This window comes from Dothidotthia symphoricarpi (genome assembly GCF_010015815.1).
Source record: "Dothidotthia symphoricarpi CBS 119687 unplaced genomic scaffold P153scaffold_1, whole genome shotgun sequence".
NCBI lineage: Eukaryota > Fungi > Ascomycota > Dothideomycetes > Pleosporales > Dothidotthiaceae > Dothidotthia > Dothidotthia symphoricarpi.
In genome coordinates, this window is record NW_022985008.1 from 331,641 (window position 1) to 347,750 (window position 16,110).

At 50.2% G+C, this 16,110-nt stretch overlaps 6 protein-coding genes and 1 non-coding gene across 7 annotated transcripts; 4 read left to right on the top strand and 3 right to left on the bottom strand.

Annotated features, from left to right (window-relative positions):
* The first annotated feature begins 529 nt into the window (after positions 1-529).
* On the top strand, positions 530-2,098 carry P153DRAFT_362232 (Ureohydrolase). The gene is made up of 4 exons (XM_033667082.1): positions 530-602; positions 747-848; positions 896-1,479; positions 1,532-2,098. The coding sequence occupies exons 2-4, from the start codon at positions 762-764 to the stop codon at positions 1,833-1,835; spliced, it is 975 nt and encodes a 324-aa protein (XP_033528848.1). The 5' UTR covers positions 530-602; positions 747-761; the 3' UTR covers positions 1,836-2,098.
* Positions 2,099-2,595: 497 nt separating this feature from the next.
* P153DRAFT_2229 (uncharacterized protein) lies at positions 2,596-4,821 on the bottom strand. Its single transcript, XM_033662643.1, has 2 exons — positions 3,333-4,821; positions 2,596-3,282 (listed from the first exon to the last, which is right to left on the bottom strand). Exons 1-2 carry the CDS (start codon positions 4,674-4,676, stop codon positions 2,686-2,688), a joined length of 1,941 nt encoding a protein of 646 aa, XP_033528849.1. The 5' UTR covers positions 4,677-4,821; the 3' UTR covers positions 2,596-2,685.
* Positions 4,822-5,840: 1,019 nt separating this feature from the next.
* On the bottom strand, positions 5,841-5,922 carry P153DRAFT_t12. The gene has a single exon. It is a non-coding gene; the product is annotated as a tRNA-Thr (tRNA).
* Positions 5,923-6,698: 776 nt separating this feature from the next.
* P153DRAFT_278670 (C6 transcription factor-like protein) lies at positions 6,699-8,582 on the top strand (the record flags this gene model as incomplete). Its single annotated transcript, XM_033662965.1, has 1 exon — positions 6,699-8,582. One exon carries the CDS (start codon positions 6,699-6,701, stop codon positions 8,580-8,582), a length of 1,884 nt encoding a protein of 627 aa, XP_033528850.1.
* Positions 8,583-8,971: 389 nt separating this feature from the next.
* Positions 8,972-11,248, top strand: P153DRAFT_352452 (HET-domain-containing protein; the record flags this gene model as incomplete). The annotated part of the gene is made up of 1 exon (XM_033666382.1): positions 8,972-11,248. The coding sequence occupies one exon, from the start codon at positions 8,972-8,974 to the stop codon at positions 11,246-11,248; it is 2,277 nt and encodes a 758-aa protein (XP_033528851.1).
* A 1,432-nt stretch (positions 11,249-12,680) lies between these two features.
* Positions 12,681-13,926, top strand: P153DRAFT_371857 (uncharacterized protein; the record flags this gene model as incomplete). The annotated part of the gene is made up of 2 exons (XM_033669348.1): positions 12,681-13,237; positions 13,308-13,926. The coding sequence occupies 2 exons, from the start codon at positions 12,681-12,683 to the stop codon at positions 13,924-13,926; spliced, it is 1,176 nt and encodes a 391-aa protein (XP_033528852.1).
* A 50-nt stretch (positions 13,927-13,976) lies between these two features.
* Positions 13,977-15,737, bottom strand: P153DRAFT_380282 (fatty acid desaturase; the record flags this gene model as incomplete). The annotated part of the gene is made up of 2 exons (XM_033669920.1): positions 13,977-15,489; positions 15,544-15,737. 2 exons carry the CDS (start codon positions 15,735-15,737, stop codon positions 13,977-13,979), a joined length of 1,707 nt encoding a protein of 568 aa, XP_033528853.1.
* Between the last annotated feature and the right edge of the window lie 373 nt (positions 15,738-16,110).

A 16,110-nucleotide genomic window follows, 5' to 3' on the forward strand; every position in this document is an offset into this window, starting at 1 on the left:
TGATTTGGATTTGAGTAGTAAATGGTGGCTGCGAAAGATCAGCTGGCTTTGTCTTGTCGGACAAGATCTGCGATAAGCCGAATAAAGCCGGTGTGAGATCAGCCAATCAGATGCGAGCAGGCTGGAGACAAAAGACTACACATTCCCTGAACGAGACATCCCATCTACACATTCATGAGCTTGATACAATACGCTCTGGTGATGTGAAATACTGAGGAAATTGATAAGATGGCTGTCATCTCGACCATGAAGCAAACTGATCAACGGCACACCGCTGCTCGGCCAACCGTGTTAGTGGGGGGCTCTTAGATAAAGCGCGTCGCCCTTCGTCCCCTAAGTGATAAATCTCCCGAATGCCTCAAATATCGTTCCCCTAAGTACAGGTCTTCGCGATGAACGAAAATTCAACAAGACCGAATTACCTAAGAAGAGCCGCCAGCAAAGAGATAAAAGGGCGCGACCGCGCCCTCGTCTCTTGAATTTCTGGTTCATCCAGTTTTTGATTTTGCATTACCGTGTCAATATCCACGTCGATAACAATATACCGTCAACCAACAAATTGCACTTCATCGTACCGCACCACCGCGAAAGAGTATCAACAGGTATGTGTTTCTTATCGTGTATACACACAAGCCTGTCTCTGCTCTTCTATGCTAGTTATGAGTTGCTACTATCTCGATGACAGCTGCGACCCATGCAAATCCAGCAGTCCCTCTTATATCACTTGCGTCTGACATTTGTTGCAGATCACACAACACATAATGACGGCCGCACCATCAATACAGCCCAAGTTCCTCACCAGTCGTCATGACTTGGGCGTGGTTGCAGTCGGGTTCAGCGGTGGCCAGGTAAGGCTCTCGTATCGACTTAGAAACCAAAGCTAACCGAACCTCAGCCAAAAGCTGGTGTCGACGCTGCCCCAATAGCACTGATCGAAGCTGGTCTGATCGACCAATTGAAAGAAGAGCTAGAGTACAACGTTTCCTTCGACGGGCAAGTGCACAACTATGCCGAAATGTTGCCATCAGAGGACCCAGACCACCGGGGCATGAAGCGACCAAAGTTCGTCAGCGCCGTGACCAGGGAGGTCAGCGAACAAGTGTACAGCCACGCGAAAGATGGCAAGCTCGTTTTGACTCTTGGAGGCGACCACTCCATCGCGATTGGTACCATTTCTGGCACAGCGAGAGCGGTTCGCGAGAGGCTGGGGAGAGATATTGCAGTCATTTGGGTTGACGCTCACGCCGATATCAACACACCTGAGACATCAGATAGCGGGAATATTCACGGCATGCCCGTCGCGTTTCTGACTGGGCTAGCTACTGAAGAGAATGAGGAAACATTCGGGTGGTTGAAGGATCACCACCGTCTCAGCTTGAAGAAGCTTGTGTACATTGGTCTGAGAGACATTGACAGTGGCGAGAAGAAAATCCTTCGTGAACACGGCATCAAGGCATTCTCAATGCACGACATTGACAGGTATGCATCAGACTCAATTTGGCTGTTGACGACGCTAACGTGCATCGTTCAGACACGGTATTGGTAAGGTCATGGACATGGCACTGGGCTGGATCGGTAGCGACACTCCAATCCACCTTTCCTTTGACGTCGACGCTCTGGACCCAATGTGGGCACCCAGCACCGGAACGCCCGTACGAGGTGGTTTGACGTTACGCGAGGGAGATTTTATCGCAGAGTGCGTAGCGGAGACTGGCTCTTTAATCGCTTTGGATCTTGTGGAAGTCAACCCAAGTCTTGACCAGGAAGGAGCTGCTGAGACTGTTCGCGCTGGATGCTCCATCGTTCGTTGCGCTCTTGGGGACACTCTCTTGTGATTCTTTTGAGACGGCGCTAGAATATAGGATTACACTTGGACATTGGAGTTATCAAGATGGGTCAAGGATAGATCTGCATCAGAAGTTGCAAGCCAGGTACATAGATGGGTTATGAGATAATCTGCCAACTCAATATTTTTCTCCATAATAAGTATTTCTTACTTCTCGAAACCTTTGATTGGAGTACAAGGCTAAGTCGAGAATAAGGCTTGATAATATCGGTCAACGTCATGCGTTTCATATCAGAACTAGACCTGTCCTACAATTTTAACGAGAAGATTACAATGCTCACAAATAGCCGAGAGGTGGATGAGTACGGCTTGGGCACATTGGTTGATCTTTCTTTCGGCTTGATCTTGTTGTGAACATCAACTACCAAGAGGGTATGTACGAGACAAGTAACGACACGCCGAGATGGTGGAAACTCATGAAATTTCTATGTAACCTCCTCCTGCCACATCGCATCAAACCCAAGTGGCCAGCACACCGTTGGCAGTGACTACATGTTCAACTTGTATTCTCCAGACCCGAACCCTCCCAGCGGACAGGCAAAATTCCTCCGAAATCAGAATATCCTCAGGACATTATCGACCAGTAGAAAGTGCTTTGCATCAGATCGTCCAGCGGGAAAAATCCGGCAAAATGACAGATGCATGCACTTATGGGTATAAGTGGTGAAGACAAGAAAAGTTGGTTGGCACTGCCCCCATATGAATCATACAGTCTGAGAACTTGTCAGAAGCAGCGGCCATGATCAGAACGGAAATGTAAACGTAGACGTGAAAGCAAATCACAAATGAAAGAAACTATACGCATAGCTATCCCTCATGAAACTCTCATAACGGATAAACTACATTGCCATGCCGGGAACTGGTTTCCGGGGCACAGACGCGCCTGCAGGGTTGGGATTCATGGGGCTGGGACCAGTCGCAGGACCCCGACGTGCAATAACCTGGCTGGCGGAGTTGGATCGAGGACGGCCCATCTGTGGCGGAGGGGCCATGTGGGGGCCACCTCCGTATGGGCCGGGAGACATTGACCTAGGAGGTCCAGCGTATGGTGCATTGCTGTTTGATCGGCCGCGCGGTGGCTCCTGCATTCGAGGAGACATCTGGCGAGGACCGGGTGACATGGAAGGTGGAGGGCCGCTGAAATGAGCATTGCTGTTCGATCGGGCACGTGGGGATCCTTGCACTTGAGGAGGAGACATCTGCTTCGGACCGGGGCTCATAGAGCGAGGAGCAGGGGACATGCGACCATTGGCGGGCGAGAGCGGTTGCGGGGGAAGGATGCCACTGGGGCTCATCGCCGGACGCATAACAGGGCCGCGCATCCCTTGCGGAGGACCTTGAGGAGGCGGACCAGTGCGAGGCTTGACGGGGTGCTTAGACAGACATGTTCGAGGAACGACGCCTTGCTGAGAGCGATCCATATTGATGCAGAGCGCCTGAAGGGTATTAGTGTCATACAAGAGTGCTGCGAGAGCAGAGTACTTACCCATCCATCATCATACTCATGGAGCATCCTAACCAGAGAACCAGCGCGAAGTCCAAGCTCGTCAGCCATGGATGGGTTGAAATCAAGTTGAACACGGTGGACATTGTTGGGACCAGCAGGTGGGCCATTAGGACGGACACCAGCCACAGCGACGACTGCTGGCATACCTCCGGGAGCTGGGCCAGGCGAGGCGGGAACGTCTTCAGTCCAGGCAGGGCTTGGTGGAACTGCATCTGCGATGGACTTGATGCTGGGCGGTGCAGGGAATATGTTGGTTGGTAATGGCGTTGGTGTAGCGTTGACGTTAGCAGTAGCGATGACTGGAGCAGGATTGGCCAAGTTAGCGCTCGGTGCCGTTGAACGCAACAGAGGAGTGTTGAGAGGCGAGCCAGGAGTAGAAACCTGTGCAGCGTCGACCGCAGCATCATTAGTGAAAGGGTTGTTGGGAGGGCTGTTAGGAAGAGCCTGAGCATCGTTGAATGGATTGACAGGAGCAACAGGGGTGGCAGGAGCAGTAGTAGCATTCGTTGCCCCAGGTCGCTCCCAAGCACTGGTGGGGCGCCCAGGTTCGGGCGCGGCAGCGGCAACGGCAAGCAAGTTTCCTCCACTCTTGCGGTTGTCGCTCCAGGTCGATGAGAAGCCGGTGAGTGGTCTCAAGCTCAAACGCGGTGCGGTAGTCAGGTTGCGCTGAGTTTGCGAGCTAGGAACAGCTCCGGCTTGTGGTGGAGGAGGGGGCGCATTGTGCACGCCAGTCTTCTCATTGTTCTTGTCTCCAGCCATCTGCTTCTTCTTGCGGCCGTAGAGGAACAATATGCCAACCAAGAGGGCACCGACTCCAAACAGGATACCCAGTGCAAGACCAGCTTTGGCGCCTCCAGACATGCCGCCTGCTGAGGCCTCAGCGGTGGGAGTAGACGATATCGTAGCTGATGCTGTTACAGATACAAGGCCCACGACCGTTGACGCAGGATGGACTGTAGGAGACTTGGTTGCAACTACTAGAGTTGACACCGCTTTTGTCATTTTCGTCTCCTCTGCCTCTGATCTGGCCGTTGAAGAGGGCCTTTTCGAGGTAACAGTTGATTTGGTATTCGCAGTTCGTCTGGTAGTCGCTTCAGGCTGATCCTCATCTGCTGTACTTGTCTCGCGCTCTCGTGTAGCAGGCGCGAGTAGCGTCTTGGGCACTTCATCTGACTGGGTGACCCACACAACCTTTCCAGTGTACGTGTTCGGCATTGTCACAATCTGTACGGAGATGACGGTGGCGACTGCACCATTGTCCTCCTCTTCATCGCGATTGCGCTGTCGTTGCACTAGATGTGCGTGTGCGTGCGGATGCCCCATGTTGTACACAATGACACGCGAATCACTGACTGAGTCGGGTGGTGCGCAGTTTATAAATTATAGGTTGTAGAGTGAAGTGTACGGACGCGTCGACCAAAGTTACTAGGTCAAGTGTGTGTTGTCTTGAATGATTAGACCGGGTCGTAGCGCAGTCGCGTATGATGCTAATAAGTACAATAACAGTGAAAGTGGTCTTAGTTAGGCGGCTGAAGTGAACGCGATATCGTTGCCTCTTGTCTTCAGCTCGCGCGACCGGATTGAGATGTTGATTGTCTACGGTAGGGTTGAAACTAAGCACTAAACATGAAGGAGTGGATTATGGTGATTGTGTAAAAGAGTGATGTGCAAAGGCCGCGCTCGATGAACGAAGGGCGAACGACAGCCTGGCCGCAGAAGTCGAAGTGAATTTGGAGGGCGAAAGCGAGGAAAGAACGAGGACGGCAGGCCATAGGGAAACGGCTGATGTGGCCCGTCCGTGCATAGTTCAGCATATCACCACGCTATCTGTCTTAGCTTCAGGGACCAAGCTCCTATGATTGGTTTTGAGGGGATGGTTATTTAGCGGTGCTAAGGGCGGAGCAAGCCCCTTCTCGACGATCGTTGGTGTGTTTGAAGGCGCAAGCCGCTCAAGAAGCAACGGCAGATCGAAACTCAAATTGTGGAGGTCTTTTGCTAGTTCCCCTACCTACGGTCAACTGCATCGCTGCTGCATTCAAAATTGCGAGTCACGGTTGCGACGATTACGTAGACCACGACACCATGTCTTATAGAAAACGACAAGGCTGACAACCTAGTCGCCGCCCGCAGGTGCAGGGTCCTTTGATTGCTGCTAAGCATTCGAGCTGCTTTTTCTGGGTCGCTAAATGTCGAGTCGCAATCTCAAGAGGCTTCGTCATTCGTCGAAAACACACGGGTCTCGGACGAATCAACAGGTTGTACAGGCAACCCAGCTGCAACCTATGTACATACCCGACTGTTTAAATCTTAATGATTCATCAGGATCGACCGTGATATATAGAGTTTCGAGGGTTCCAAAAAGTTGCAAAGTGATGCACCAACAACCTTGGCTGATCGGAGAGCTCGCCTAATCCCGCCTCCACACGACTGCCGGTATGCAACGAGCGATGTCCAGCAAGGAATAGGGGATGCAACAGCAAAAAGAAGTGCCCTCTGCCAGAATCGAACTAGCGATCTTATCATGTTCCGAAGGTACTAGTGATACGCTTTACCACTAAGCCAAGAGGGCGAGTCAACTCTTTCGAAGTTGTTGGCTTGTTGTGATGAGCGAAAACGGAGTAACAAAATATATAGACAAAAATCAACACTAAACATTGTCCGACTGCTGCCGTTTTCGTGTTTTTAGCAATATCTACATGCCTGTTTTGGCGACCAATCTCCAAGATATGCTGCTCAGTATACAAGTGAAGCCGAAATTGACCGACGATCCTTGAGGGACCCTGCTGAAGACATTACGTCAATCGTCACCATGGTAGTCGCTTTGGTGTAAGATATGGCCTTGCCTCAGCTTTGGAAGCTCTCCTCGAAGCATCCAAGCCTACTTTTCCTTGTCATCCGTGTGAATTATATTGTGTTGTCTTCAGTTGTGAGGAACCCTCAAAGTAGATTAATCAGCCGAGTCATAGGAAAGCGGGATACAGCTGCGAAACACTGAGTGATGACTACACTACTAATGGCGACGCAGGGTGAGACGTTGGAGCGATGTATCCGTCGACTTGGTAGTCGACGTAGAAGGGATTTCGAGGGATACGCAGGAATCTAGAGACGGATCAGCCACATTAACCGGTGATATGCTGCTTGCCATCGACTGTGGATAAGTCAGCTATGCTAATGAATTTTGCTGAACAAAAGCTGCCTCAGTGTACACGATCTGATGCGATCCAAATGTGGAGTGCGATGGCTGGCTGATGCACGAAGAAATAAGTGGAGCAAGTGCATTGACATCTGCACCTCACTCCCCAACATTATTCGACCACCAACAAACCTCAGCCTCTTCGACAATTGATGGCCAGCGCTGCGCCCATACAGACCCGACCTTATCGTTCGCACAAGGTGCCCGCCTGTACTAGATGTCGATCCCGCAAGATTCGCTGCCATATAGACATACCGGGCGAACCATGTCTATCGTGCCGCGAACGACGTTTGAAATGTCAATACGTCGACAGTTCGACTACCAGCTCCCCCTCAGATGAAAACGGAGACCATAGACCGCCCAAGAGGCGGCGACTCAGCAACCCTGAAGACGGTCCATCGCGGCCTCGTTCAGCACCAATCCTGCACAAAACTGCAAACAATTCGTCTGCTTCTATCATGTTGGCTCCCCATCATGCTGAGGATGTTGATATTTTCAATCGCCATATCCTGCAGCATCGCAAAGCCGGAGCCGAAACATCCGAGCCCTCCAAATATCAAACACTCTTTCACGATATCAAGGACCCGGTTGTCTATCTTACAGTTCCAAGATTTCGGAAGGGTTTACCACCTAACAGCGGGTGCGGAAGGGATCAGCTCGAAATTGTTGAACAGATCATAGGACCTTTCAAACGTGAAGTCGTTGAGCTGTTCATTAACAACATACATTTCAACTTCCCCGTCCTGGATCATGAAACATACACCACGCTACGCAATGGCGATTTCGAAAAGTTACCAAACAGCTTGATGTGCGTAATTTACGAGATTGGCTCGCCCATGTGGGCCAAGTCTGATACTCTCAAGATGCATTTTCGTCCAGATATTCACTATATTTCGAACAAAGGCATTTCAGCCATACTGGAGGACTTCTTGAGCCCTGGAATACCAACCGTTCAGGCTGCCATACTCGACCAAATTGCACGTCCTTCAGTCTCTATAGTCGGGAACATCACACTTTGTGGAAAAACAATCTCTTTGGCTCAAACGTTTGGGCTTCACAGAAACCCTTCAAAGTGGAATATCACAGACAATGAGAAAGCAGTTAGGATACGCCTATGGTGGTGTTGTCTCATAACCGACCATTGGTCTAGCGTCGCTTACGGTGCACCTCCACACATTTCCAAAGGTTACCACGACGTTCCCAGACCGACGGTCAACTCTCTCATTACCGCGAAGGCAACTCCTCAGCAGAGGCAAGCAGTAACGTGTTTTCTTCACCTGTGTACCTTGACTGAGCTGCTCGGAGACATTCATCCTTTGGTCTATCAAATCGAGCCTGATCGCGCACAACTCGCTCGGGAGATTGAGCGTCTGAAGCGCGAACTAAACGACCTCGAAGCGCAATTACCAGGGTGGCTATCTTTACCCAGTCGGCCGGGATCAAGCAATCTCTGGCTCTGTTTCTTATCTATCCGGCTCATTCTTGCTCGTCTGACCTTTCGCTCAGCGGTTCTGGACAGAGACCCAAATCTGGGGCGCGACAGGGCTGAGCAACTGCGCATTGCCTCGTCATCAGTTCTTGATTTCATTCTTTCATTGGGTGAACCCCAGTTTCAAGACTTCTGGTTGCCGTATGCAACACAGCTGCTCGTGCACGCCGTCACGGTGTCCCTGCGCTGCACAGTCGAGACCCAAGATCATGGGATACGAAATACTTCAGTGTTGAGGCTCGAGCAAGTGATGACTCACATTCAATATGCTCGAGATAATTTCGATTGGGATATTGCGAATTATTGTCTGGAGCGGTGCTCTGATCCCGTATCGAAGATTGTGGCGCTCAACGCGAGAGAGTTGCAGCCAACTGAGTTGGAACCCTCTGCCGTGATTCCCAACAGGAGCGGTATGGACGTTCAGCCCCTACAAAGCATTGACGATACAACTTTCCTTCTCTCGGATATATTAGACCCAAACGCGTTCGACTTTTCATGGGATGCATTATGGGATACCCCGTCCGGCATGACGAATTTCTCCATATAATAAACGAATGGGGAACAGCTCGACTCAGTCTGATTCAAGATGCGAATCTTGCGACGATATCGATACTTTCTGCCTCTGGAATTAATCATGCCGTTTCTCTGGGTGCTAACATCTTGTTGCATACTTCACTCTGTGGCAGCCTGCCCGTGTCAGCGGTCTAGGATCCACGACCCTGACGTAAACAGCAAGCACCGATGTGACTTAAAGGAAGGAGGAGTTACAATATTACTAGTTACTCACTTGAAGCTCACAATGTTGCTCCCCAACTTGAGTGATCACGGAGTTTGCCCCTCCTTTCCGATTACTAAGCATGAGACCCCACTGCCGCTATCAAACAGGCAGCCATGACTTACGCGTTGCATCTCACTTGACACCCCATCTTTCTCATAATGGTGGACAACGATAATAACACACTAGCGAGCGGTATCATCCCGTCAAAACCGGACCACCGACCACTCGAACGGCCAAGTTGCGAAGTTTGCGCTAAAATACTTGCTTTCTACGTTGAACCTTGTGAACACGCGATCGATATCGATCTGGGAAAAGTCCAAATTTTGTTAGAGGGAGATTGCCCACATGCACTGTACTTCAAGAATGTCAAATATATGTACGGTCCTGTTCCTGATTACGAAAATCTGGATCTGAGTCTTCACAAATATAACAACGAAACGGGTATCTTCTTCGGAGTCGCCTACTCCACATCAGACAAACGCACGTGGTCTACAACAGAGAGCATGCGACTCGTTTACAGAGAAGATGTCATAAACCACCCAGGAACAGTATCGCTCCTGGATACACAGTGGATCGATGAAGGGTTGGTTCAACGCTGGATAGAAATCTGCGACGAGACACATGGAGAGAAGTGTAAGACAATACCGCTTTGGAGGAGTGAGGATGCTATTCGACCTACGTATCTTGTCGACACCGTTTGTGGTTGCCTCGTTCTCGGATCAGGTGTCGATGCCGAGTATGTTGCACTCAGCTATCAATGGGGCCAAACAAAAACACTTCGAAACACGACCGATATTTGTGATCAACTCCTTATACCAGGCGCAATTTTTGTAGGAGAGCTCGCATTACATGTCCCGCAAACGATCCGGGATGCATTTGCTGTGGTTCGACACTTAGGCCAAAGATATCTATGGTGTGACGCACTCTGCATCCAACAGGATAATCCTACTCAGCTGCTGTCCGAACTGGGGCAGATGCACCGGATCTATGCCTGCGCCAGCTTTACTATAATTGCTGCTGACGGTGTAGATGCCAACTACGGACTACGTGGTTTCAAAGGTCTGACTGCACCTAGGAAAGTCTGGCAGACTCCAATCCAGTTGGCGGGCCTAGAACAAATCATGACGGCCGTCCCAACACGAGAATTTAGGGAGGCACATGGGCCCTCGTCGTACTATGAAAGAGCATGGACGTATCAAGAGAACTTGTTTTCAAAGCGTAGGTTAATTTTCGAAAATGGGATTATCCAATGGCGATGTCAGTGCGTACATTGGTTCGAGGATATCGTCGCGAAGAAGAACAGTGCCAATGGACCACTCGTGAATCTCAACGATCGATGGCTGCACTCACCAATCCCTACGCTCGATACAATGAACAGTTTAATCATGAGCTTCAATCAAAAGATTCTCACACATCCAGAAGACGCTTTTGCTGCATTCGCCGGGACGCAGACCTTTCTGCATCGCACTCATCAGTTCGGGCTGATCTTCGGGCATCCTGAATTCTACTTCGACATAACATTGAGTTGGATGCCTGTCTACCCAGTTACGAAACGAAAGGCACGGAAGACACCGCATTCAGATACGGCGTCATACTGTCTGCCAAGTTGGTCTTGGATCAAATGGGCAGGGGTTGTACATTTACCATGGGACTCCGAATTCAGTGTGCATGTAACTGGCATAACCGATATCGATGGTTTCACAGACCCCGTTGCTGAGTGGTTCACGATGGAGTCGTCAACGGCAATTGAAAGGAGACCAATAAAATCTGCCTGGCATAAACACAAGACACTGGCGCAAGATAAGACTAGTACTCTTCCTGATGGATGGAGACGAGTCGATAGTGGACCAGAGCTGGAGAAAATGCGTGTGAATGATTACAGTAACGATTCGTTTCCTCTAAATATCCCAAGTTCTTGCTTCAAGCACTCAAGCAATCCTGACAGGTTTTACTGGTACCCTGTCCCGGTTTTTGACTCCATATGCGAAGACGACATGAAGCCTCTACCACAAACATCTTACATTTTCGCCCAGACCAGTAGGGCAGTTCTCTACGGAGGCAAGGCAATTGAACGGATTTACGATGATGATGCGCCCTCAATCCAGATCACCAACATCAGAGGGCACCATGTTGGATGTTTGATCCTCAACAACAACAGTGATTTACGTGCTTTCGATAAAGCAGAGGAACTCAATTCGCATAAGCAAGTCGAACTTGTGGCAACTTGTAAAGGCTACACAGGAAGGATATTCGATTACGAGCTTGCCAAAGCTAGCGGGAAGGTACCTTGGGAAACACAACGGAAAGACTGCTACTATGTGCTTTGGATTGAGTGGGTGGACAGTGTCGCATATCGGAGAGGTTGTGGAGTCGTCGTAGCAGAAGTTTGGGAACAAGTGAGGGAGAAAGAGCTTGTGGATTTAATTCTAGGTTGATGAGACGACCATATGAAAACTAGATCAAGGTAATGACCAGACATCGCGTTGGGGACTATCGTACGTCTACTACGCACAAAAAGACGACACAATGATCTCTGGCGAGGCCTTCTAACACAGTTACGTTCATAGAGTCTCGCAGAATTGAAAACGAGACCACGAAGAGAGTCGTTGCAGGAAGAACCCAATTTGGGCACATTTATTGTTCGCTTTGGTGGTTTGTAGGCGTTCTGAAACTACCCAAAGAACATACTCATTCTCCTGATACGATTCTACAACACTACAGCTTGACAAACCACTATACCCCCCCGACAACTCCGTTGGCCATTTCCTCAACTTACGCATCGCACTCCATCATATACTTTTCCTTTTCCTCTGGCTTGGGTTTCGACACCGTCTCCCAAACACGTTGAATTAATGACGATTTCGTGTCTGTGCTCTTCTTTGGATACGCGGCTTCTTCGACAACTACAGTGGTGGGCATGGTTTTGGTTGTTGTGGTTAGTTTGCGACTATGTTGGGATGTGTTGCTTGATGTAAACTGGGAGGACGTTGGGTGGGTTGATTGATAGCTTTGTTGAGTGGGAACTTATAGTCTGGTTAGTAGGGGAGATTATAGGATCAGGTTGTGGAATAGTGCGTATACGAGGGCTTGCATTGTTGGGTTAGAGCAACCTAGGGATAGGCAAAGGGATGGTTAATGTTAGATCACAATGCAATGCGGGCTATTGGCGATTTCTCGTGCATTTTGCAGTGTAGTCGTGATAGTCTTGATTCTTTCCATGATAGTGCTACGGAAGAGAGGGTAGGATGTTTGCCCTTTGCTTTCTTGTGTTCGAACAAGGAGATTACTATAGAGATTCTGCTGTATGGTTTAGCCCTCTTTTCTTCCCTCATTGGAATTCTCAGTGAATGAGTTTGCAACAATGATCTCTCAATATTATCTCTGAGACTCCCAAAGCATCCATGTCTGAGTCACAATTTAAGACACATTGGTGTCGCAGCTCGTCATGTCTTCATTTGACATTGGTGAAGTCTCTACATTCTTGGTACATTAAGCGGGTTTAGAGTGGAGACAGGATACATCGTTTGAAAGTAAAATGACTGAACTAATAATCCAGTCAGTCTCGTAGGTGTTACAACGTGAGTGCTTTCGAGAGCGTTCTCGCAACATACATACAGCCGCTGGTTGACCGGATGGACATGAGCATACCAACTGCGAAAAAGAATGCTAATGCGGGGCATACATAGTACGTGTCGTATTGGGATAGACATATAAGTGGAATAACTTGCTCCGATTCATATAATTCGGGTCAATCAACTGCGAACTTCTCATACGAGGAGCGATCATCAGCAGCAATATGTGCTTGCAGTTTATAAACGAAGTGGGGGAGACAAGACACCCGCGTGTGCAATACATGATCTTCCTACGATGCGTTTGAAAAGTTACATCCTCCCATTCACCCTCCTGACCTCCATCGGTGCTGCGCAGCCATGCTCCACAGACGAAGACTGCAGTCTCAACGGCCTCTGCACACCGACCCCAAGTAGCAACAACAACCAAACCGCAACCTGCATCTGTGATCCAGGCTGGATTGGCCCCGACTGCGGCCGTCTTGATCTCGCGCCCGCAACACGCTGGACGGGCTACAACCACACCAACTTCACATCCCCCACTCACTATGGCACACGCGGCAACTCATCCTGGGGCGGCCAAATCCTACAAGACCGCACAGACCCAACGCTCTTCCACCTGATCGCCGACCAGTTTGCGGGCGGATGCGGACTCAGCGGCTGGCGCCCGGCATCGTTCGTCGTGCGTGCTGAGAGCAGGAATGGACCCCAGGGCCCGTACGAGTGGGCGCAAAACGTCACGGGGAGTTTTCGACACAATGCGTACGCGTTCTGGAGTGAGGCGGATGAGAAGTATCTGCTGTGGGGCATTGGGGTGGATATTCCCGACCCGACAAGTTGCAAAGGGGTGGATAAGTAAGCCTCCGTCTGAGTCCCAGTAGTCGCAGGTTTTCAGGAGTCGTACAGGAGCTGACAGTATGCAAAGAAAGTCGTGGCCAAATAATATCTCCGTGTCTGCTGCGCCTGATATGAACGGACCGTGGACACCCTTTCAGGTTCTCGTGAACGGAACAAATCCCGCGCCGTTCCCTGCGTACTCTCCCGAAATGCCCACCTCGGAGATCGTCCTCGCAGCTGAAGACCTGAAGATTTATGTCGCCAACACATGGAATGGCAACTACGAGCTGATAAACACTGCTCCTTGGAACACTACAGACTACAGTCCCACCTGGACCGAAGACCCCTTCATCTGGCGCGACAAGCGAGGGCACTGGCACGCGCTCGCACATTGGATGATCGACATCGCTGAGAAAGGGGTAAAATACCCGCGTGTGGGGGCACACATGTACTCGCGGACGCTGGAGGGGAAATGGAATTTCAAGGTAAATGAGGCGTATAATTCGACAGTGATGTTTACGGATGGGTCGGTGGAGACGTTCAATCGGCGAGAGAGGCCAAAATTATATTTCAGCGATGACGGGGAGATGACACCACTGTATATGATCAATGGAGTGCAGCCGTTGGGAACGACGGTGCTTAGTTACACTCTGATACAGCCGATTGGCACGGCGTGGAAGGGCTATGAGGAAGCTCTTGGCTTTTGATATCTGTTTGGAATGTCATCTAGCAGATGATATATATCGACTAAGCTACACTAGTGCAAGCCGTAATCACCTTCAGCAGCTATTGCTCTCTGGCATTCAGCGAGGATCGAAGCCTGCCTTCCCACATCTGCCAGTCTTCCAATTACACGCTTATTTCCATCCACAAAGCCATACAGAGCGTAAGGTATATCGACCTCGTTACAAAACTCTTGTACAAGCTTCTGTGTCCTCCTAAGATTGTGCCTAGGAATCCTAGGGAACAAGTGATGGATTGCCTGGAACTGCAGACCGCCGTGGAAGAAATCCAACCACTGTGGACAGTCTACATCCATAGTTGTGCGCAGCATCTTCTGAGCAAAAGACTCGTGGACACCAAGATCAGCGGTGCTCATCGCGAAGTGGGAGAGCGTGATCTGAATATGCAGGGGTGACGTCAGCGCGTGGCTGATGAGAACGAACCAGAAGCGACTGAAGTTGTCCGGAATAGATCTGTACACAACTCCGTAGCCGAACCACGTCCAGAAAAAAGAGATGCCCACAAGCTCGAAGTAGCGGTGCCACCACGCTGGACCCTTCTTTGGACCCGTGCCGCTAAGGAGAAATACCCAAGAGAGCCTATAGAGGTTGAAGCGTGCGAAAAGCATGATGGGATAGTACGTGTATTGCTGAATGGGTATTAATGCCTTCGCAAACGCGTCGTAATGCATGACCCATTCGTAGTATGTTGTCGTGAGACTTTCGAGAAAGCGATGCGTGATAGCGAAGAAGGGTATGTATTGAATGTCTGGGTCGTGCTCTGGGTGATTCGTAACAAGGTGGTGAACGTTGTGGTTGTATTTCCACCAGCAGGCGCTCAGCCCACCCATGTAGGATGCGATGAACATGGCGATGGTCGTATCGGTCGTAAAGTCGTGAGTGACGCCCATGTGCCCAGCATCATGGACGGTGAAAGTCAATTGGTGCCACAAGCAGGCTAGGGGCACAGCGCTGGAGATGTACCACCCGGCATGGAGCATGTAGAGAAACGTGCAGAGAAAAACCCCGTAGCGGAGGCACTCGATGCCGTACGAAGCGTAGTTGCACTTGTACAGCCCTTCAGATTCGATGCGGTCTTGCAACTCGCGATATTTTTGTGTGATGCTGTTTTGTGTTTGCGCATCTAGAGACGGATATTTGGCCTTATCAAAGTCCAGCTCTTGTTGTGTGCGCCTGTCTAACACGGACATGGTCGCGGGCTTTGCAGCATCATCGAGGCCAACCGAGGAAATCGAAGAGCTTGATGATGCCCGAGGCAGGTTGCTCGCGTTTCGTTTGCGCGTGGTGGAGGTAGATCGATCTACGGGTTCGAAGATAGGGCTGTGTTCCGCCGAGGACGACGAACTTGTAGTATCTTGCTCTGAAGACGAACACGACTCGGTGTAAGCTTCGGCGGATAGTCTCTCTAATTCCTCCTGTGTCCTGAACTTTCCTCCTTGTATAGGCGGCAGGAAGTTCGTCCATTGTGCCTCGACACGGCCGATCTGGTAGCGGTTCATGAGTTCGAGTGTCTGCGAGGAGTGGAAACTACGACATAGTTATTAGCAGCATTCAAAGCAAGACATGTACAAGTCGTCGTACCGAGTAACCTCATCCGTAGCGTCTCGTCCGATCATATGTCGAATGGCTTTATCCCCGCCAGGGTGATATGGTAGCCATGCATCGACCTTTAAGACCTTACCGTCCACTATGACAATCGACCGGCCATTGGCGATGAGGCCTTCTACCTCTTTACGACTGAGAACCTTCGACTTCCTCTGCGTTTGCACGCTCATGTCTGCAGATGTAACGAGCAATCGAGTACACAAATTTATCCTTGAGTGAGTGTGACTTTGCTGCTAGGCGACGTTGAAGATAGGAAGGTTCAGGGCGCGGTCTCCATCTAACCACGAACCAGCACTGCCTCAGATAATTGCCCGGAGCCAGCCAGTGGGTGAGGAGAGAGTGAGGTGATAAAGTCGGTGTTGAGACTCCCCACGGTGGGCTCTTGGAAGCTCGGACGGTTCTTTGGTCATCGCTCCATGCGGGCCTTCAAACGGCGGACCGCTGATCGCGCTCGTCACAAACACGTGTGCAGTATGCTCAGTCATTGCTAGAATATTGGTAGATACGCAACGGTAATAAGAGAACGTAGTTGTAATATGAGAA

Coding starts and splice junctions, on each gene's coding strand:
- P153DRAFT_362232 (XM_033667082.1), top strand. CDS start 762: ATGACGGCCGCACCATCAATACAGCCCAAGTTCCTCACCAGTCGTCAT. Junction 849..895: donor TCGGGTTCAGCGGTGGCCAG/GTAAGGCTCTCG, acceptor ACCGAACCTCAG/CCAAAAGCTGGTGTCGACGC. Junction 1,480..1,531: donor TCAATGCACGACATTGACAG/GTATGCATCAGA, acceptor TGCATCGTTCAG/ACACGGTATTGGTAAGGTCA.
- P153DRAFT_2229 (XM_033662643.1), bottom strand. CDS start 4,676: ATGGGGCATCCGCACGCACACGCACATCTAGTGCAACGACAGCGCAAT. Junction 3,283..3,332: donor ATGAGTATGATGATGGATGG/GTAAGTACTCTG, acceptor AATACCCTTCAG/GCGCTCTGCATCAATATGGA.